General features: G+C 37.3%; 2 protein-coding genes across 5 annotated transcripts in view; both read right to left on the reverse strand.

The window, feature by feature from the left end:
- Nucleotides 1-1,354: 1,354 nt before the first annotated feature.
- LOC117963470 (protein PRRC1-like) lies at nt 1,355-17,885 on the reverse strand. Of its 4 annotated transcripts, none has more exons than XM_034903669.2 (9): nt 17,721-17,885; nt 15,929-16,044; nt 12,383-12,829; nt 11,441-11,589; nt 9,957-10,059; nt 8,287-8,450; nt 7,892-7,995; nt 6,673-6,775; nt 1,355-4,047 (listed from the first exon to the last, which is right to left on the reverse strand). In XM_034903669.2, exons 2-9 carry the CDS (start codon nt 16,023-16,025, stop codon nt 3,838-3,840), a joined length of 1,377 nt encoding a protein of 458 aa, XP_034759560.2. In that variant the 5' UTR covers nt 16,026-16,044; nt 17,721-17,885; the 3' UTR covers nt 1,355-3,837. The 4 variants fall into 4 exon arrangements, with proteins under 4 accessions (XP_034759560.2, XP_034759577.2, XP_034759556.2 ...); XM_034903686.2 differs by having other exon boundaries at nt 11,441-11,586; nt 17,674-17,885; XM_034903665.2 differs by having other exon boundaries at nt 17,674-17,884.
- A 2,791-nt stretch (nt 17,886-20,676) lies between these two features.
- The window catches only part of LOC117409645 (multiple epidermal growth factor-like domains protein 10), a 64,728-nt gene continuing 62,414 nt past the window's right edge, over nt 20,677-22,990 (reverse strand). The window contains exon 25 of the mRNA XM_058992406.1: nt 20,677-22,308. Within this exon, the coding sequence (XP_058848389.1) occupies nt 22,148-22,308 (161 nt within the window). The 3' untranslated portion in view covers nt 20,677-22,147. The remainder of the gene's footprint in view (nt 22,309-22,990) is intronic.

Genomic DNA, 22,990 nt, shown 5'->3' on the forward strand with positions numbered 1-22,990 from the left:
ATTAAACATTTAAAAAATGTAAACGGACCCCTTAATATTATCACATGCTAATTTTACTTTTGTGTGTTTTAAATGTCTTCAGTAAGCCCACTTAATGCCATCATATCATATCATAACAATGCCAGACATCATATTACTGCTCATTCTGAATAGAAGATTTTTTTCTTGTGTGTAATAGTCTCAGGTATTTCTTGTAGACCAAATGGTACTTAAATATTGCCAGCAACAGAAACCGAACCAGTGACTTGTGGTAAAAACCCATTTAAAATGAATGTGGCAAAGTACACATACACAGCCTGCTTTTGAAGTTAAGGTCACCCATGTGGCTATTTTTCGATTCCATTCATCACATCAAGGCAATAACAGTTGAAATCATGACTAAAAGAAGTCCCTAAAGAAAACGTACACTATGTATGTCTAAAAAGGGGAATACAGGTCTGTTTCCAGTATGGGGTGGGATGTGTGGGGTTCTTATGCAGAATCTTTTGTTTAAAATGCTGGGAATTTCAGAGTAGGACAGCTACTGCATGTGGATGCTGCTTAATTTGATATTCTTATCAGCGTTATATAGTCAGGCTTGTTTTTCCAATTGAAGCCACATGAAGAGGGGTCAGCTTAAATATGCATCAGGGTACCTAAAGTACGATCCAGTTTCGAATTCTATTAATCAGAAAAGAGGTTATTAAAGATCCATGTAATGTTTGACAGGGCAAGTGACATGCAGAGACTAGGGACTACTAATAAAAGCTGAGGCACATTTGCATTATACAGCCTTTAAGCAGCTCGGGCTGTTTTGATGCTGACTCTTAACATCAAAACACCAAACTGCGTTTTCATACAAGAAAGCGGATCATCTGGTCATTCAGGACACTGCAGACCTGGTGTTATTTTTTGTTTGAATCCTAAAGATCTTGTCATAATGCTAGTTTTCTTTATATTATGGAAAGAGGTATTTGAACATAAGGGTATGTCAAACTACATTATTTCAATGTAAACATAAATAAACACAGCACAGAATGAATATTAATACTTTGAAACCAACCAGCTATAAGCAAGATAGCACAATGGATCACCAATGTGTGTGACAGATTTCACAAACCCCAGGCAATTTTGAACAATCAAAGTGCCCCTCATTGGGTTTATTAGCATCAAACTTGTCAAATCTTCCTGAATGTTATTGCATTATACAAATGTATTGTTCCAATTCTTCATTTACAATATTCCTGTGATTCATTTGTTTTTATTCACGTCATGTGGTTAGATATTTAAAAAATAAGCATTGGTACACAGTCGGATATTCAGATGATAATTGTTCAATAATCTTCTATAAATAAATGACACAACACAGTAAAAGTAGTAAATAAATGAATTTAGTCTCCTGAACATCAGTGGCACATATTTAAAGCATGTTTTAAAAGGATAATAAATGTACTGTATCTGTTGGTTTTATAAAATACTAAACTGAATATAGAGAACAGTATATAAATATATTTAGAATATTATACAGTGTTCCTTGTGATGTATCTGATTCATCCGATTTACACATTAGAACAATTGTGAGACACAAAGGGCTGAGAATCTTTACACAGTACAGTATATGTTCATGCCTGTCATCAAAAAGGTAAAGCCGCACACTAAAACCTGCCACATTAGTTGTACAACTTGTACCCAGCATCCACTTTAGGAGAAATGCCAACAATGTTTTATTTGCCAAAAATGTTATTTATTTACAAATCTTGGTTTGTAAAAAGGCGGTTTTATAGTTGTTAATCCTTTATCCCAAATAATAAACAAATAACAATATAACCGTCGGCTAAAATGCTGCCATTTGTCCAAAACATAAAATGCTGAAATCTCTCTCAGGTATATATGCAAATTTCAACAGCAAACTAACACTCTTTTACTTTTTTACTTTCACACTAACATAATTGGCAGCCCTGAGGTCATTCACAGCTCTAGTTTTTCTGTGGTCACTCTGGGATAAATTATTTTAGTTTTCAGTGGATTAATGCAAAAAAAAAAAAAAAAAGGAAAGCATTATTAAAAGATCAATGTCATTTTTGACAGGGCAAGTGACATGCAGAGAATAGGGACTACTAATAAAAGCTGGAGGCACATTTGCATTATACAGCCTTTAAGCAGCTCGGGCTGTTTTGATGCTGACTCTTCACATCAAAACACCAAACTGCGTTTTCATACAAGAAAGCGGATCATCTGGTCATTCAGGACACTGCAGACCTGGTGTTATTTTTTGTTTGAATCCTAAAGATCTTGTCATAATGCTAGTTCTCTTTATATTATGGAAAGAGGTATTTGAACATAAGGGTATGTCAAACTACATTATTTCAATGTAAACATAAATAAACACAGCGGAAATGAATAGTAATACTTTGAAACCAACCGGCTATAAGCAAGATAGCACAATGGATCACCAAGGTGTGTAACAGATTTCACAAACCCCAGGAAATTATGAACAATCAAAGTGCCCCTTATTGGGTTTTTAGCATCAAACTTGTCAAATCTTCCTAAATTATGAATGTTATTGTATTATACAAATATACTGTTCCAATTCTTCATTTACAATATTCCTGTGATTCATTTGTTTTTATTCACATATCATGTGGCTGGAGATTTTCTGATGACTGGAATCAAAGTTTTTTTTTTTTTTTGCATACTGTGTATGGTTTATTTACACTACAGTCAAGTTTTAAAGCCGTTACGTTACTTATATAGAATATATATATGACTTTGGCGAACAAAGATCAATTTAGATATAAATCCATTGTTGTATATCTTTTAGAGAACAAAAGTTAGCAAAAAAGAAGATAGTTTAAAAATGATTTTTCATAGATTACAATAAATGAGGCCATCTATAATGTCAATAGTAAAAAAAAAAAACAGAAAAAAACCTTTAATGCATGTATCAAGAAACCTCCTTTAAAATCCTCCTGCACTCAATCATTCTGAACAGGACTTTATCTGAGTCAATGGTAAGAATTTAAGCTTCACTCCTAGATCCAGCTTCTCTCAACACACATTTCTCAAGGCTCAACATTAGCATCACCTACTAGGTCCTATAGCAGACAGATGTCAATTTTGAGTTCACACATTAAATTGAATTGATAAGATCTTATTTAGTTGCATCTTTAACCAGATGTAACCTATGGGCCAAAGACTTAGGCATGGCTAATGAGGTAATTGTAAAGCCTATTTTTAAAATTATTATTATAAATGTCATGTCATGCTTTAATTACGTCAGAACTGACTTCTGTTGGCTGTAGGACCAAATATTGGGGAGGCAGGTGCCAATTTTAAGCCTGGATTCTGATAAACTGTACACCTCCTATTCAGTGACCTTTTACTACTCAGGACAGACACCTCTGTAACAAGCATGGCATAAGAGCTTAGAGGAAAATCTGAAAAGGGCCCATATCCCACTGAGATCAATCAAACAATCCTTCAAGGTTTCACTGCTTAGAATATATTTTTTAAAAATAGCAAAATTCTGCATTTCCGTTCCGATTTCCTTTGTCCCATATTAAAATCACTTTCAAAACATCTTCCATCTGCTACAGATGTCGAGGTTTCAGCCGTTTACAAAACACATTTACTTAGATGTTATGTTTTAAACTTGAACACCTTACAAACTGGAATGTTTAGTTACAGGAGCTTTCACTAAATCTTATAATTTAAAAAAAAAAAAATACAAATTTACAGTTATATTTTGTTTGCCAACTATATATCTTCATAGGACATAAAAATGAAGCACACACCTGGATGTGTGAATAGTTGTAGTCCTTTAGAAACCATTGGCTAAAATGGTGTTTTTGTGTTGCATTAAACGGTCCTGGGTGGCAGTCGCTGTTTATACATTCCTGCTAAAGCTTTAGCCGCACTGTAGATCATCTGTCTTCGAGACATGCCAGTGAACATGACATGCCAGTCAGTCTTGCTGACATGAGGCAAGTTCCTCTCCATCACCTCTCCCACTGTCACCATGAGACCCGACCACCTTAAGCTGTAGTCTACTGGTGTTAGAGTCTCGGCCTGTAAGGAACATTTAAAACAAATTACCATTTAGTTTGTATTCATAATGTAATGTGGTTATAAGCAGAAGCTAAGATGCAAACAGCCATTCAAATTCTAAGACATCTTGTACAGGAAGAATAGACGGTAAAATTCTTAACCATGACCCAAAATGAAGAATTGGGTTTTCTTATGGATTCTCTTAGGCTAAGTACACACACAGGCTAAATGCGGTTGTAAGTTCATCTTTTGCTGTTAATACGGTTTGTATACACACACAGTTCAGTTACAAAGGGCAGCAACAACAGCACTAGTTAATCCTTTTCAGAGCAAGTATCGAGTGCGGTTATTAATTCAGTTCGGTTAGTTAATGCGCACTAACTGTGTGTGTGTATTATAACTGCACTAACACAACTGCAGTTGGTGCTCAGTGGATTTCTGTGCAACTAATGATGTCATTGTTTATCAGACATTTCCGTGTGATAAACATGGCCAATTTTTTTTTTTTATTTAATCAAAGTACAGTTCTATAATATTCTGTTGTAAGAAAAAAAAAAAATGTATTTTTGGTTTTGCAACTTAAATAAAAACAATATGGGACAATTCGTATCCCCAAACGCCACAGTGTGACCACAACTCGTTTTTCCACCGATACCGAACGTCTCATCTGTGTGTTTTGGCACTCCAGGAAATGTCTCAGTAAATGACAAAGACGCATATACGACTCCTTAGACATGCGTACATTTTTAATCCAGTCATTTGGAAACCACTCAAGTCGTTCCCACCAGCCTTCTGGTCGGAAGATTGAGAGGGGTATTGCTGCAGAATGAAGGCTCCCGCAGCATAGGTCTCACAGGGTAGCTCACACAGGGTAGTGCTGCGTGCGCAACTCGTAATAGACATCATCATTATGTGCTACAGCCGAGCACATGATAAGGGCGATGAATTTACGTACTATAACAATTTCATAACAATAACCTAGCCCTAAACCCAAGGTTTGTGGGGTATTGGCCGTGGATCACCAATTAATTCTCACAAGATAATCACTATGTTCAGTCAGTGTTCTCCCCCTCCCATACCCTGTTTATCGTCACATGGTAGCGATGTTGAGGGTGAATGAAGCATGACGTAAATTATGAGTTGCACACGCAGCACTACCCTGTGTGAGCTATGCTGTGGGAACCTTCGTTCTGCAGATATATACTCTTGGGAAGATCGCCCAAATGTTTCAATCTACCGTCATGGTACTGCAGATCATCTCCACTGTATTTAGTAGTGCAGAAAAATCCAAACGGCTTCTCCGCTGGTGCGAGCATAGCTGTGGTTGACGAGCTCTCTATCGATTACGTACTGTACTTTCTTCCAAAAGCATAAACAAAAACACAGCCTCCATGTTGTCACATGGCATGTAATGATGGCCCGAGTTCAGTGGTTTGTTTAAACAGGGAGTCAGTCACTTCAGTAATGAAAGGTGTGTGTAAAACAAACAACCACAGCGACTGCCGTTTGTAAATACGGTTGTCGAGCCAACTGCAGTGTGTATGTATGTAGCCTAACATTACCTCCTACCTCATATTTCCATTAGAAAATACAGCGGTATCTCAGGTTTCTGGTGAATTATCTGACCTCTCACTGGGATTATTTAGAAAAATGTAAACCCATAATATATACCACACAGGATGTAGCAAAGATAAAGTAATGCATATTTGGTAACCCTTTATGAAATGAACACAGCACACCACTGCAGCTCCAATGATACATCAGTCACACTCTAGGTAAATACCTTTAAAAATAGGTTACTTTGCTTCTTAACCCCTTGACAGCCACTGGTTATATTATTTTTCCCTTGGGCTAAACGTTACACCATTTCATGAAGTTAATCACTGTTATTATTTCCTGTCAGTTCAAGTCGCTTGCTTCCAGTAAACAAAGTAAGGCCATGTGTACCAGTATGATCTGCTGTGGATACAAATTACTTCAGGATGCCATGACCAAAAGCACACTGAATAAAAGCACACACATTTTAACGGAAACTTTTACCCCGTTTTAAGAGAGTAGCTACAGTCCTGATTGTTGTTAGTTTTGCTACACATCTCTCATTGTTCACAACTTTATTGGTAAAGTCATCTGTCAATCAAATTTCTTAGAAATGGCACATGCAGCTAGTTCAACCAATGAAAATAATGAGAGAGGAAACCCATGACTGCACAGGAATTCACTTTCTTACAAAATAAACGATTATAGATATAATACTTGTGGTTGTATTTACTATGCCATGTAGTGGCATCATGTTATATATGACTTTTTAATCCATCCCATTCCTTGAAAAACTTATCGGAGAATATTTACTTTCAAAATCCCTGCCCATACGGAAGCAAGCAGTGCAATGCTAGTGTCGAACTGACAGGAGAGAACTACCACAGAAATGAATGCAACACATAGGCGAATCCCTTCAACAATTACCAGTCCATTTACAAATTAAATAAACCAAATCAAGGTTAATTAAAGGGAAAAGTAGAAAATCCAATCCTTTTGCATTACTCAAGGAGGACATACCTGGTACATCCAGTGGCAGTCAAGTGGTTAAACATACTATGACCGTTGAATCCATGGGGAGTATTAATTATCTTCTGAATAAACACTGACCTGCTGAACATATTCTAAAGGCACTGGTGTGGCTTGTGTAAAGCTTTCAATATGAATGCCATGGGTTGGGTCTTCAAGAATCAAGCAGCCAATATCAAACCACCTGTAACAATAACAAAATACAAGATTTAAACTACAGGGGTACTGTAAATACTCAAAAATATAACCAATTCCTATTTCTGTCAAGCACAGCACTAGCAAATATGTTGATCTAATTTCAAAGCACATTTCTGACATGTTATGTAATGTTCATGAATATGCAGTAAACTTGTAAATCAGTGATCAAAAACAGTTAAGCAATTTGTGTTAAAACATACTTTCTTTTAAGGTAGTGTTGACAAGACTGATTAAAATGCAAAAATGTAGAAGTTTAAGATTTTTTTTTGTGGTGTGTGTAGAACAGCAGTTGAGCTCACAACAAAGGAATTTCTGTCTCTCAACAGTCAACCACCTCCACCCACACACACAAATGCATACATGAAAAATACTAAGAGGTTCATTTATATGTTCTAAACGATACAGCATGCAATTCACAGAATGCATAATTTGAAGTGTAAGAACACATACATACAAAATACAGTAAATGGCTTGTATAAGTTCCTTGTTGTTTCCAACTGTGCAGCATCAAATCGCTTGTAAAAGTTATGTAAAATAGATATTGGAAAAACTCACTGATATGGAAATTGACCTGCGAAAATTATATTGAGCTGTGTACTAAATGTGAAGACAAGACTAAACAGAAGTCACAAGAGCCACGATAGCCATATTAAATAAGAGGTTGATGTCAACAACACCCAATGATACCCAACGTGACCTAGAGAATTATAGAATATAGTTCTGGAATGTCAAATCTTCGCATTATCTTGGCAGTCATATTACATCTCAAATGGTCAACAAGGTATTCAATGTTTAGTCCTTTCATAAACAAAAATATAAGAGAATCCCAAGGAAAACACTGCAATGAATGTATTTTTTGGCTGTATCTCCTTTAAGGGTAGTAAGGATCATTTGAGCACAAAAGCAGACAGGTCGATAAAAAACAAAACAAACAAACAGGATCACTTTGGAATGTCCCGCCCTAAAAGAACAATATTAAAAGGATCAAAAGGAATAAAAACACTTTGAACACCGTTTCTTTTCTGTTTTTTGTGGCAGGAAGATATCGATCAACTTTGTTAGCCAAAGTTACAGGTGAAGATAAAAGAAAAGTGCTTCTTACTTGTCAGGAGACAGCTCAGCAATAAAGTTCTCTACTGAGACTGCTGCCTGCTTTTCATGGATCACCCCAGCTCGACGCAGACTGTCTATCCGTTCCTGGGCACCCTGCAAGGAAAATATAAAATACCAAGTTAAGAAATCAAAATTGTGTTGCCCTAGCTGAATACTTCTACCCTGTTTCGGGGTTAGCAAGAGGTATGCCAGCAGATGCATTACAATTAACAATCTAATATCCACATGTGCCACATAGTCTTTCACTTATTGTCCATCTGATGCTATGCTAACATGGCCAGCTTTGTAACCACCTAGGTCATTGAGACCTTTTTGCACCTTTCCAAAAGGAAACGACTTTCTCGTCTAAAGAAGAAGAGTGAGAAACATCTATAAGCCACTCACCTTCAGTCCTGCTGCGTAACCCACAGGCTGGGATGCAATATTGGACTGACCAGCTTCTCCTATAACCATTGCCAGCCCAAACACTTCTTGGAAAGCATCTCGAACAGCAGCAACTTTCACTTCCTTATTCGAAGTCACAACAATGTCCAGATCTCCACCAGATTCTGAAAGGAACAATTACAAAAGCATGAAAACAGAGGCAGGGTTCTCCCCAGGAATTCTGTACAGCCGGGCGGCAGAACATTATAGCCAAGAGCATTTAACAGAAAAATAAACATGCCTTACCTTAAATATATAATACGACAAAGAATTTGAATAATGTGTTGTCTTTTGTTGACATATCTGGTTGCTCTTTTTTTTGTTCTACATTTTCTTTTTCATTACTGTTTTTTATGATGGTAAATTACCGTGCTTATTTTGGCACTCTACGATTTGACTGAGGAAAGATAATGTAGGTTTATCAGAGTTTTAGCTTAATTGTTGAGCTTACTGCTTCATTTTCTTTATGTTAAGTTTTCAGGGCATTTTGTTAATGCATGTCTTTTTGTTTTTCACTGTTCTACATTTTTTTTTTAATGCAACTAACTATTAATTTTAACTTTTTTTTTTTTTTTTTTTTGTTACACAACTGTACTCACACATGTTTGGTCATCATCATAACTGTTGCATAAAACCAGAGTGTAATAATCCAGCACCTCTGCACTTAAGCATTTGTATGTCAGCTGACAAGTGTTCTGCTGATATCCCACCATGCCTTTCTTCTTAAAGGTGTACAGCTTCTATACATGAACCCCCAATATCTCTCACAATCAGCTGGGTACATATTTTTATGATATCATTTTAATGTTTTAGCCTCTCGAAGTGCTTAACACAGAAAACCCACCCCTGTTGTGTCAAGATGTAACACAGCCGTCATGTGGTTCCAAGACTTTTTTTTTCCACCCAGGAACGCGCAAGTGGTCATCTAGAAGTGCAATCAATCTTATTGTTTAAGCCACAGTAGCATCTGCAAAACGGGCGGATCAGGTTTTTTTCAGCCAGGCGGCGACAGTCACCGTCTGGCTGAAAAGGCCTGGGCAGAACCCTGACAGGGACATGATAATTTCTTCATGGAAGAGGAACATAAATTACATTAAATACATCTGAAATAAATATAGGTAAAAGTGTGGCACATATATGTACATAGAGTATGGATGTTTGTATAGGTACTTTAATTAAAATCAGTATGTAGATCTACCGATCTCAAGTCTGTTTTTTTTTATTATTATTTCCCACCTGGGGGGGGGGGGATCCCCAAATCTTTCAATTCTTAAACCTATTGTAGGTCAGGCAGTCTGCAAAGTAAATCCGTTTTACCAAGATCTCTCTTCACTTTCAGGCATTTTAGTTGTCCCTTTACCCACAGTACTTTCCAATAAATCATCTATCCAGATCCAAGCAACAACAAATCAACCACAGGTCATAAATCTGCAAAACCTGCAACCACTGCACCAAGTTGTGTACTGATTAATGATGAAAGGGAGTTACATGGCTAGCACAGGAAACAGGTACACGGGGGACACACTGGAAATTGAAAATTTAGCTCCAGTAGTAAAGACACTTAACTGTTCGAGAGGTTGTTACTTCAGGAAGTATCATAAAATACATTGCGATACACTATTTTTACTTACTGATATACGGAGCCATTCCAGGATCCAAAGTGGTGATCATCGACTCCACAGAATGTTTGGTTTTATCAAAAACGGATTTTACCATTGGGTTTCCAGCAACACCCTAAAAGCATCAAGCAGAAACACATCAGATCAGTTTCACAGCTGTTTTCTAAATCTACGCCAAAAAATGCACATATTATATACTAAAAGGAGGTAAACGTGAAGATGATTTGTAGTTATTGTTTGTTTGACCCTAAGTTGCATGGCACAAGCCCAGAATAGAAAAACAATATCACATTCATCTGATGACAATTTCACAGCTGGGGTATAATGTATTATAATGTATTGTACACAATACAGACTTTTACTGACCCCTATGTTGGTGCTACACACCACAAGGTTAAAGTCTTGTGGTGAGTTTTTGATAGGTTTATACTGAATACTGATTGCCTTTTTAAGGCAATTTTTGATTAAAAAAAAAAAAAAATGATGAAGGCTACCTAGACATAATGCTTGTTTAATTAAATCAAGATGATAAAATAGAAAAGCAAGTCTCTTCTGACTGAAATATGACTTTAATAAAGTTCTGCGTGGTTTTACAGCTCCTGAAACTGATTAAAAGATATTTACAGTCACCTAAATTCCCAATGCAAGCTAGAGCTATTTTTCTTTTTCAAATGACGTGAAATAAACTAAAGAAGTGACAGTTTCTATAAAGAGGGGCTGTTGGTGCCAAAGCAGGATCAAGACGGGCACAACTTTTCTTACATCTTAAAAAAAAAAAAAGCATTTAAAAAAACTACAGCTTCAATAGTATGTTCCTTTTATCGAAAATATTTTAAACCACTGAGCTGACAAAACGTTAAGCATATTCTAATTCTGTTCATTTATTATTTAGTGACCAATAATAGAGCAGTATTTTTTAACATTTACCCATGTTCATATTCTTGGTGTACAAGTCAATCATACAGATAATAACTTAATGAACAGTTGGACATTCTTTTTGTTTTCAGTTAAAATTCTTTTTGTGCAGCACCACCTTGTGGATCGTTTCAGGAATGCTGTGTAATTCACACTATGTGTGCCTGTTGCTAGTGAGCTTTAATTCATTCACTCAGTAGCGCATCAGATAAATGCACTGTTGTGTTACCACTGACTTTTGTAGTGTCAGCTTGGTTCATAAAAATTGCTCCCCCATCACACAGCACTTGACTGATGAGGCCAGAAGCTAATACACTTGCCAAGAGTTACTGCCCCTCTCCAGGTCAAACATAAATCGACGTATGTTGTCAGCTCTTGAACACTCAAGAGCTCTACCCTCACATTAAAATATCACACTCAGTTGTATATTGCAAACAGTGCTCTGTGTACCAATAAAATACCTCTGATTTAGAGGATACAGCCATTCTCTGTATGTTGTCAACATTTCAGATCAGGTGATTGCTATTAAACAACACTTCTTTAACACATTCCTTCTTGCAGGTTACCTCACAGAAGCTCACCTTTATAAAGCCCCATATGCCTCCTGCATTGCCACTGTCCTCCATGCCCATCCTCGGATCTTCATGATTATCTGGGAAGGTGATAGGAGATTCAGCTCCAACACCGACAGACATAGCAGGCTGCTGAACCATGGGGTTTGACATCACTGCTGCAGGCAAGAAGGAACAGCGCTTTTAGAGAAGGGCCCTGCACAAAACACTCTTCACAATTTAACTCAAGACAACAAAACTTCATAGAAATAACATCATGCAAAAACTTAAACAAGTAGACAATCAATATAATGTTTCTATTCCAAAACTAGAGAAAAAACATGCTCATCATGTGGCATTATGCCATTACATTTTTAAGATTACCATCCAATAGAAACGATGAACACGACATAGATATATATAAAAAAAAAATGTGCATTATCAATCAATGTATAATTAAATTATACATTATACATAACAGAGCAAGGTGACATGCAAAGTCTCAAAAACTAACTAGCTAGCCCTAAAAAAATCCTTTAGTACCATATCCCCGCCTCCAAAATCATGTTACACTATCTACTTTAAATGCCTTTTTTTTGTTGCTTAAAAATTAACTTTCTTCCTTACTTCACTGCAGTGGGGATGGGAAGTCACTCCCTGCTGTACAAACCAGAGGAAGATTGTTAAGCTGCTGCATGTAACTGTTGCAGCTGTACACTTTATTGACCAGAAAGAAGAGTAGGGTTTGACTTGAACCAAAACAATGGTGAATTCAACAACACAATAAAATGAGGAAAGGGGTGAAAATGAAATGGTTTAAAATGTAATTAAAAAAAACGAAGCTAGAGAAAACATCTACAAGTTACCCGCTGCTCCTTAGGTTGCCAGTTATCAACCTTTGACAGCCTACAAAAAAAAAAAAACATTCTGACTACTTTACATTGAAGATTGAAGAGAAAAACAAACTATCACCTGTGACAGGCTGTGGGGTGGAGAATGATGGCATAAGAGGTGTCTGTGGAGTTCTCCCCGCGTGACCCCGAGTGATGTCATAGTGAGCGTTCATCGAAAAGCCTGTAGTGGGAGGACCAACAGGAGGTGCAGACATGACAGGACCCAGAGGAGGAGCGCCACTGGGAGGGATGGAGGGAGAGGAGTAGGCGGCCATGGGGCTAGAGAAGGGGACACCTGGGACTGATGCAGCCAGTGGACTCGCAAAGGGTATACCAGGGATTGAGGCCCCAGGAGGAGGGAAAGGAGAGGCAGACATCATGGAACCCTGAGCGCTGCCCGATGGAGGAGGTGCAGAAGGTCTGATAGGAGGGAGTGAGGTGGAGGCAGGAGCCATGGTTGTCGAAAAGCCTTGGGCTGGGAAAGACATGCCGGATGTGTTGGGGAGAGACAAAGGACTGGATATGGCTGAAATAAAAGAGAAAACAAAACATCGATTCAGAAAATATCAATGTCAGCAATGCATCACCAATACAAATTATGATACAGAAATAGGGGTTTTACCAAACACACAAATATAAAGGGAAAGGGTCATCGAGATGTGAAACAAAAGAAGAATACTATAGTTTGCATAACTCTGATTTTTCTGACCCGTACAAAGTTGCTTTAAAGTGAATACAAACCCTTTGGAAGTGTCAGAGACTGAAGTTATTCACATTTAAAAGGGAGTACGTGTACCTTTGGACTCATTAAGTTTAACATTGCCATGCAGTGTTTGCATGACAAGATTAAATGTTTGAAATTCAGACAAGTTGACAAACATTTCAGCTAGTTAGTGTCTTCATCGGTCTAGTGATTGTCTGGACAACTAGTCTATGTCTAATGCCCATTGAAATAACGTTTACTCTATTCTAAGGTACATGCCATAAATACCAGTCCCTGCTTAGGTTGATTGATGGCCATGCACTTTCATTTACAAATTGGGTAAGCTTAAAGAGTAGACCCTTGCAACTGGACAGGACCAAACTACAAGTGTCGGGTAGGGTGTAATTTGTACAGCATACATTCAGGATCGGTTCAGGTAGTCTTTTGGTGAAATACGTAAAACAATCTGTCCTTGCAGCACAGTTGTCTAAAACTGTGATTCAAATGGCAGAAACAAAGGTTCAGCACTACATATCTGACAATTAAATTCAGGAGACTAATCACGAGCTGCATGAGAAACTAGAACAGCGAGGTGAGAGCTACAGGTGTGAAAACATTGCCCCCAATATGCTACAGTTTTTGGTGTCATTCCGTCAAGCATTTTTATGACTTTGATTAATGGGAGAATGTACACGGTGATGAAAGGCTAGAAGGATGATGAAGTGCAGCAGTATACAACACTGAAGGCCACTATTGGAAAATAAAATAAGAACATAAGAAAGGTTACAAACAAGAGGAGGCCATTTGGCCCATCTTGCTCGTTTGGATGTTAGTAGCTTATTGATCCCAGAATCTCATCAAGCAGCTTCTTGAAGGATCCCAGGGTGTCAGCTTCAACACTATTACTGGGGAGTTGGTTCCAGACTCTCACAATTCTCTGTGTAAAAAAGTTCCTCCTATTTTCTGTTTTGAATGCCCCAATCTCCATTTGTGTCCCCTGGGTCGACATTGTTAATACCTTTTAGAATTTTAAATGCTAGAATCAGATCGCCACGTAGTCTTCTTTGTTCAAGACTGAATAGATTCAATTATTTTAGCCTGTCTGCATATGACATGCCTTTTAAACCAGGAATAATTCTGGTCGCTCTTCTTTGCACTCTTTCTAGAGCAGCAATATCCTTTTTGTAGCGGGGTGACCAGAACTGAACACAAAATCTAGATGAGGTCTTACTAATGCATTGTAAAGTTTTAACATTACTTCCCTTGATTTGTTAAACTGGTGGAGGAGCACAGCATTCTGTACTCCAAACTGGCTATGTACACAGCATTGTGTATTAGAAATTAATGTGCTACAAATTAATGTGCTATGCACTCAAATAGAACATCAGAAAATGGATCTGAGATTTCCTTTAACCTGATTGGTCAATATGAGGTCCTTAATCTCTGTTAAAGGACCTTGAATGTTATCTTGTTCAAACTATGCTTAATCACTGTTGCAAATCAATCTGCCGGAAAAAATATGTAAATACAGTCACCATGTATTTTACCTTTTTTGCGTGATGAAAGAAAATCTCTGTTCTAGTACATGCACTCTACATGTTGTCTGTCACTGTACATCAAGTCTGCTTCCTCACAGTCCGATACGTTCAATCTATCTATTTAAATTTTGTATAGGAAATAAAGTACAATACAGTAACCACAATAACAACTAGCCTCCGGTTTGAATGTTGAAGTGTTTACTTTCAGCAACGTTATTTCAGCCTATCACAGTAACAACACAGGACAGTGCTCTCTTGGACTAACAAAGCCAGGAAGGAGGCTTTGAATAAACTTTATCAGCACACTGTGAACAAGTTACTGAACAAACAACATGATCAGCAACAACACATGCAGACAACACTACTAGATATTTTTAATTATTTTTTTTTTTTGCCAATAAACTTTAGTACCTAAAAGGTAACTTAAATACTGAAACTTACACAAATACACAACCCTGCACGCAAATCCCAATTGAAAAATAAGAGCTGTAGCTGACGGTAAAGCCCTCTTCTTCTGATTCTATTGCTTAATTACAGACCTTAGAAAAATTGTCAGTTTCTTCGGTAGACTCATTTAATAATTAAAAAAAGAATTCTGCAGAATGTTGAGACCAACAGAATATAGCTCAGCACTGTTGTCTGGTATTTCCCTTTTAAACTAACTCCTCTAGTATCCTCTACTTAATGTACCCGCCGCTGCACACTGGCCTTTGGTGTGAGGTTAGCAAACTGTGATGTTCAGTGAAGTGGCGAGTCAGAAAAAACAGCTCAGACATGCCCTGGGCACGGGATTTGTGCAGGACATACCAATGCATTTTTTTTTTTGTTAAAGTAGTTCTTTATGGTACCCTATATTTACATTAAGCCAATCACTGAAACAGATTTCCTGTGTATGCCTTTGGGGAGGATTCAGAGGGAACAATGCAGGTTTACAGATAAAAGACTTCAGCAAACATCAGCGTGAAACTGAACACTGAGGTCTGAAGTCTTCTATTAAACATTTACAAGAACAGAACATGGTCGGAACAAGGACCTGAACTGGAAGGGCCTCTGCCCTAGAACGAGACATGGGTTTGACGAATCAAATAATTACAAATAATTATTTATCAAGAAAAGCAGTCTTCATGATGCTGTCTTACAGGAACCAAGTGACTGGTAAGTCTGGTAAGGAAACTGCAGCTCACCCAACCAGGTCCTATGACAACAGATTCATTTGAAGAGTTTTTTTTTGTTTTTTTATCTGGTTCTACAAGCTGACATCCACCTTGGTTTCAATAACTGGCAAAATCAAGATCAAATAAAACAGTGTCTGTAAACAGTGTGGATGATTTAGTGCATGTAATTAAACTGTGCTGAATGACTCAAATCCTGCTCCAGTGCTTACCTAGCGACACTGGGGCAGGGCTACCTGCTGCTGCAGCACTCGGGGGAGGTGGAGGAGTGCTTGGGGGAGTTGTCTCAATTCCACTTTCTTCCATCATTTTTCTCTGTCGGAACACACTGCAACAAAATAAAAAAACAACATTCAATTGCTTTTATTTTGCATTCTATAAATGTCTCAATGCTGTACAGATCCCTCTGAATTATGAAGGTAGCACCTTATCTTTCCTGCTGCTTTTGCAAAATATAGGCTAGGCACACACATACCCCTTTACAGTTTGCAAATGCAATTGTTTTTTGGCCAGCAAACTCGTTTTGGGTAAAGACCCTAAGCTTAGAGACCCTCAAACAACTTTACATCCATTTAGAACAGCCCATTTTAAAGACAATTTTCATCAGACAGAATCACACTGTTCTGTGGATCTGTCACTTTCTAATGTGAGCCTTTAATGTTTATTTCTAAAGGAGCATGGGTCTGGTAGGACTTCCCTGCATTCAGTTCTCGCCACATCCCGCAGCAAGTCAGTCAAACAGCTCTTTGATCAAAAACAGTCAGCTTGCACACAGAAAACCAGCAAAAATGCCGTCACCCTTCAGTTTACACAGAAAAAAACAAGCTCGTGTTCCTGTGCTTGAAAAGACTCATCAGTTCAAAATACAAGAACGGATGAAACTTCGAAAGGATACATGTTAACATGCAAGCAGGATACCCTGGATAATGTTTGTAATTTGCAGTTGACATCTTAGATTTCATGCGGCAAATACAAAGCTAATCTGCTAGGTGGATTTTTTTTTCTGAGGCAATTTAGATAAGTCACGGAAGTACGAATATCAATTAAAGTGAGCAAACAATAGAAATCTAAGTAAGGTAAGGTCATTACTGTCCAACAGCCCCACCAAAGATATAAATAAAATATACACTGTTTTTGAGGCCTATGGAAACTTACTGCACAAGTTTATGTTTTAAAAACACTGTGACAGATTTCTCAATATTTACAAATAAATGAAATTTGAAGCCTAAAACAAAACAGTTACTATAACATACAAGTGAGCACTGAAGTTATTTGTTACTTATTCTGTAATATGTTCAGTTTTACTTTACTTGTACAAATACTTTGATAAATCTTCTCAATCTAAGAAACTTTTTCTTCTGCGTCTATCTCGTGCGCCTGCGCAGCAGAAGCCGGTTGTAGCGGACGTCCGAGTGACATATTTTGCCACGTCTCCCAGCCTTCTGAACGCTAAACTCACAAAATACAGTACAGGTACTACAGGTTGAATATTTCTGATATACACCAATACATGAACTTGCATTACCAATGTGTGTAAAGGTCCATGCATACTGAAATATATACACAAATAAATAAGGGGATGTATTTCGCTGCACAAATAATCGGTCTTAACTCTTGTGTTGAGACCGATTACTTGTACAAAATAAACGTTTTCTTATACCATACCACAGAAATAAAAATGTAAACATAACGATGAAGGTACTGCTCCATGAAAATCTGAAAACGTAATAACAATATACTGTGTTACTGTATGCAATTCGTGTTGTTGGTATGGTAATTGAGTATTGCTCCCACAATAGTAACATCAACAGAACAGCTATGCCATTTAACCAAGCTTCAGTCATACACTTTTGTTGTTTAGTTTTGTAAAACAAGGATTGGCGAGTTAATTAATTGCATAGGTTCCTATCTGTACCCGCGATTACTTCCATGCAAATTGATAATACGTGTCTCTCACCGAATTCCTGACAGCTGTGGAACGAAGAGGAGCGAATCTTTCCCTACCTCTTTCTTGTCGTGGTATGCAGCTGAAATATAATGTTTTGTGTAGGGGGGAATCCCGACTCGAGTCCTAAACACACACCGGAGTTTCCGGTTCAAAATGGCCCCGGTTTAGTGACGTCGGGGAATGCCACGTCTTACCAGCGTGGTGACAGGCTGAGTATACTAAATGTATTACCGGTACGGATAAACCTTGCAGATCAATATTAATGCGTGCCAATGCACCGTTTGTATTTCTGCATGCGCTGTTTGAACATCAGCAGTCTGTATTAGTCTATGTATGTATACGTTTTTGTTTTTTTTTTAAATTCAAAACACGAATTTAAACATACGGGGCGTTGACAAAACTACCCCAGTCGCATATGCAGGGAATGGAATTAGACCATGGGCGTAGTTTGACTTCTCCCTTTGGGGTGGGCTGAAGCGTCTGGCAATAGTACTTACACATACACCTGAAGTCTCACGATTGGGTCGAAACACACGTATAGGATCTTGTCTCACTCTCACACGCTCACTTCATAAAATCTCACGCAGTACCTCTCTCTCTCCCAGCCCCACCATAGCGGTCTTTATTTTGAATGTTTAAATAAATTACTAGGATATGGACGGTTATATTAGCTGTGACATCACTTATTTATTATTCAGATACTCTCACGCATCGCAGTTTTCAGAATTTGAGATCTCTGTATATGGTGGGGAGGGTTTTGCTACAGATTAAGCGTGCAAAAAAAAAAAAGATTTAGCACAAAATTATCTTCATAAGAACTAACTCACATAAATTTATTAAGTTATACGGGAATAGCAAAGTCTTGGATTCAACTCGTGTACATAACTAATCGCGATTTACTAAAATTACTAACCAGACCAGCGCTGGAACCATTTTTATTGTGGGGGTGCTGAACGCCATTAAACAAAACTGTAACCCCTGTATATAGTCTAAGCTATGCAAATCTGCTGCACCCCCAGCACCCCTAGTTCCAGCGCCCCTGAACCAGACACTAACAACAACAACAAAAAAGTTATGTTTCTTTTCTATTTTAATTGATTATTTATTAAGTCAAATAAAACAAAGATAACAAAAACACAGAGTAACACTGGATATTAAAATATTCAGCAATATTCATAGGTGAAAGTGGAGACTGGAAACTCCATTAATTGAACACAACAATTTTGAGGAAGGTTATGTACAGTACATCTGAAGTGATAAACCAATTGGACACTTAAATCCATTTTCAAAATTCTACCACATTGTATTAGTTCCCCATAGTATGTGTGTGTGTGTGTGTGTGTGTGTGTGTGTGTGTGTGTGTGTGTGTGTGTGTTTCAACTCACTTTTTATCTAAGCATGCTAACATTTTTGAAAGAAACATAATGAAAAAAATATAACCTTGCATGCAAACAGTTGCCTATAATGGGAGGCTATGGCCAAAAATACAGAATTTGTAAACAACTTGACAAAACCTAGAAGTAAATGGGATTGTAACACAAATCTGAATTATTACTAAACTGCTAAATCAAGAACGAAGCTGTCCAAATATAAGTACGGTAACGCATAAATGTTTAAAACTGATCGCAGCTCATGTGTACCAGTATGCAGTGATTTTTCTCTAAGATATGAAGAATGAAATGTACAATTCTATAAACAAAATAATGAAACAGTGGATTTGAAATCTAACATAAAATACTGTACTACTAGTATGGCTTCCGGCACACATTTTTTAAAATTGTGTCTCAATCCTAAAATTGTACGTGATACTAAACTTTTGATCATAGTTTTACATAACACAAACACTTAACACAAACAGTAGAACGTTTTTGTTGTCTTAGTTAGAATGAACAATGGGTTATCGTATTAGAAAACAATAGATATTTGAATTAATTTTGTTGTGACTAACCTTTTAAATAGTTAATCATTTATATGCCTCATGTGCCATTCTCTTGTAATGTACCATACAAGACAGTTTCATCAGTTTAAATTTCAACTTCATGTCATCTTTAGTTATAAATAGTTTTTTGTATGCTTATTGGTGCTATTATTAATATTTATACAACGTCTGTGTTTAGATCTGCCACTGTTTCAGACATGGGCAACTCTGGCCCTTCCAGTTCAGCTTTGATCAATTAATTAACCAATTAACCATTTGTTTAGGTTCTAAAGCCTTTAATTATCTAATCATACCCGTTCAACTTTATGTAGAATAGCCCTTCAGGAACGGAGTTGCCCTTCAGTTCAATTGAATCGACCCCCTTGTCCCACAAAATAAAATAAAATAAAACATATAATAATATAATTATACTTTAATATTTTTTTTATTGGAAAGCTTGTTGCAAATGATCTACAGAAAACTAAAGCAATTTCATGTTTAACAATGGTAGTAAAAGGTAATAATAACACTGTCTTCAGTTTTTCTTTTGGAAATTTCAGTGAATAAAATGACAAATTGTAATCTCATTTGATACAGTACATACACATTGGGACGAAAAGAAATAACAATGACTGTCCATGTGTGGGTGCTGTTTTCAGGTTATACATATTCAGATGTTTGCTTGGTGTCAAGCTCATATGTGGTAGTTGAAAGCCAAAGCACTCATTTCTATACTGTAAGTGCAGTTGTATTGAGTGAGTCTAGCTATTATAGATCTAAATAAAGCACCAGAACCAAACTCAGTGCTTTAACAGATAAATAAACCTGTTCACCATTGACAACACAAATTAAAAAAGATCAACTTAAACTAAATCTACATTGTTTAAATTTCTGATAGACACATCATATACTTGTTCACATTAAATCATATCTGATTTACAACATAGGAGAATGAATATATATAATACATTTTTTAAGAACTTATTATGTGTATATATATATATATATATATATATATATATATATATATATATATATATATATATATATATATTCCATAATTAGTTCTTAAAAAACCACAGGAAAAAAAAAAATACTGCTTAAGTTGATTTTATTACACAATGGTATTTCTGTACAGTACACATTGTCAACAAGCATCACTGCTCAATCATTTCTAAAGTGATTTACAGCTATATACATCGTCTTTTATACAACATCATAATACAATCTGGCTCAGAATAGTTTGAGACTTGCCTTTGCCTATATAAAACATAAAGGTTTGTATAAATGAAAATGCTCTTTTGAGTAATAACAAAGAAAACCAAAGCAGTACAGAAAAGCTTATATTAAAAAAAGGCATTTCACGATACAGACAATTCTAGCAGTGTGTATAAAAAAATCTTTTATTTATTTTTTTTATCATTTTTAATTTTTTTTTTTTTTTTTTTTTTGCAATGCAAAAGGCCAGCTTAAGCATATTATAACTATGTGTGCATTTAGAAAAGTTCTCTTTGATAACAAGTAAGCAAAGGAGGATTGCAGTGGATTTAGCAAAAGTAACAAAAATGCTGCACTGGGTAAAAGAAAAACAGAAGGCTGCAGTACAGTACTTGTTATATGTACCTCTTGTTTAATAAAACTGTATCAGCTGCACTCTCAGTCACACTAAAACAAGTAATGGAGGCTGTGTGGTCCAGTGGTTAAAGAAAAGGGCTTGTAACCAGAAGGTCCCCGGTTCAAATCCCGGCTCAGCCACTGACTCATTGTGTGACCCTGAGCAAGTCACTTAACCTCCTTGTGCTCCGTCTTTCGGGTGAGACGTTGTTGTAAGTGACTCTGCAGCTGATGCATAGTTCACACACCCTAGTCTCTGTAAGTCGCCTTGGATAAAGGCGTCTGCTAAATAAACAAATAATAATAATAATAATGAAAGTCTGTTCTGGGTATTCCTCTTATTGCCTAGTATATGTCTGCTTCATCATTACAAAAATAAATCAGTGTTTTATTTGTTTGCTGTTGAAAAAACTACTGATATGCATTGGAACGATTTCAATTGAGCTTATACAGGAATTTCCAGTTTAAACATTTTTATAAAGATTCTTAATATCATCAAATCACCCCTCTAAAGAGATTCACTGGGTAATTCCTGTCAAATCTTCCATCCTTACAAAAAAAAAAACAACCATTAACTAGCATTTCAAATGTATGCTTTAACAATCTACTAATTTACATTGGTGTTCTGGAATTCTGTTTAATTCTTTAGTTTTGCCCTCTGGCTAACGGCAGTGCAGGAATGTTCTGAGAAAGGGTGTCCTTGGTGTGGCATTCTTGGAAATGTATGCTGAATTCTGAAACTTGTGTCATGTTCTTCTTGAAAATGCAACGGTAATTACAACAACGATAACAATAAAAATAATAATACAAATAATAATAATAATAATAATCTACAGAAGACATAAACTGCCGGTGTGCAGGTCAGTGGATGACAGGTCTTCAGTGGGTCCACTGAGCCATGGGTCACTATGGCGCTATTGCTGTCTCTGACCTCCCCAGTGTTGGCTGGGTTCAATCTTTGCTGAGGTCCTTCCTTGGCAAGGAAGGACTATCCCGTACTGGGAGTAAATCGTAGTGGCACGGAATGTGACTGTTCTTTGGAAGATCATACAGATCCTGGACAAAAGACCCACCGTTGCTGTATTGTCCATGGACGACACTGACTGTAGGTTCTGAAGTGACAAAATATAACAGCTTTACCAGCTTTTGTGGTGACATGACATCATCTTCATCAGCATCATTATTATTACCTTCATATTGTCTCATAACTCTTTCTTTAGCTCTCATACAATGTATTTTTTTTTAAAAAATTTAGTTGTTGCCAATCAGTTTTTTTATTATTTTCTCCCCAATTTGAAATGCCCAGTTATTTTTAGGCTCAGCTCACCGCTACCACCCCTGCGCTGACTCGGGAGGGGCGAAGATGAACACAATCCCGCCCGCTTCTTTACACTCTGCAGACTCACCGTGCAGCCGCCTCAGAGGACAACGCAGCTCTGGGCAGTTTACAGGCAAGCCCGCAGGCGCCCGGCCAGACTACAGGGGTCGCTGGTGCGCGGTGAGCCGAGGACACCCTGGCCGACCTAACCCTCCCTCCCCCGGGACGACGCTTGGCCAATTGAGCGCCGCCCCCTCGGAGCTCCCATCCACGGTCGGCTGTGGAATAGCCTGGACTCGAACCGGCGACGTCCAGGCTATAGAGCGCATCCTGCACTCTAGCGAGTGCTTTTACTGGATGCGCCACTCGGGATCCCATACAATGTATTTTTAATTGGAAAATAGGAATAGAGAAAACTGCTATTGAAAAAGACCATTTGGATGTGTTAAAATGCCATGAAACATAATGTAGAACAT

This window comes from Acipenser ruthenus, chromosome 2 (assembly GCF_902713425.1).
Source record: "Acipenser ruthenus chromosome 2, fAciRut3.2 maternal haplotype, whole genome shotgun sequence".
Classification (NCBI taxonomy): domain Eukaryota; kingdom Metazoa; phylum Chordata; class Actinopteri; order Acipenseriformes; family Acipenseridae; genus Acipenser; species Acipenser ruthenus.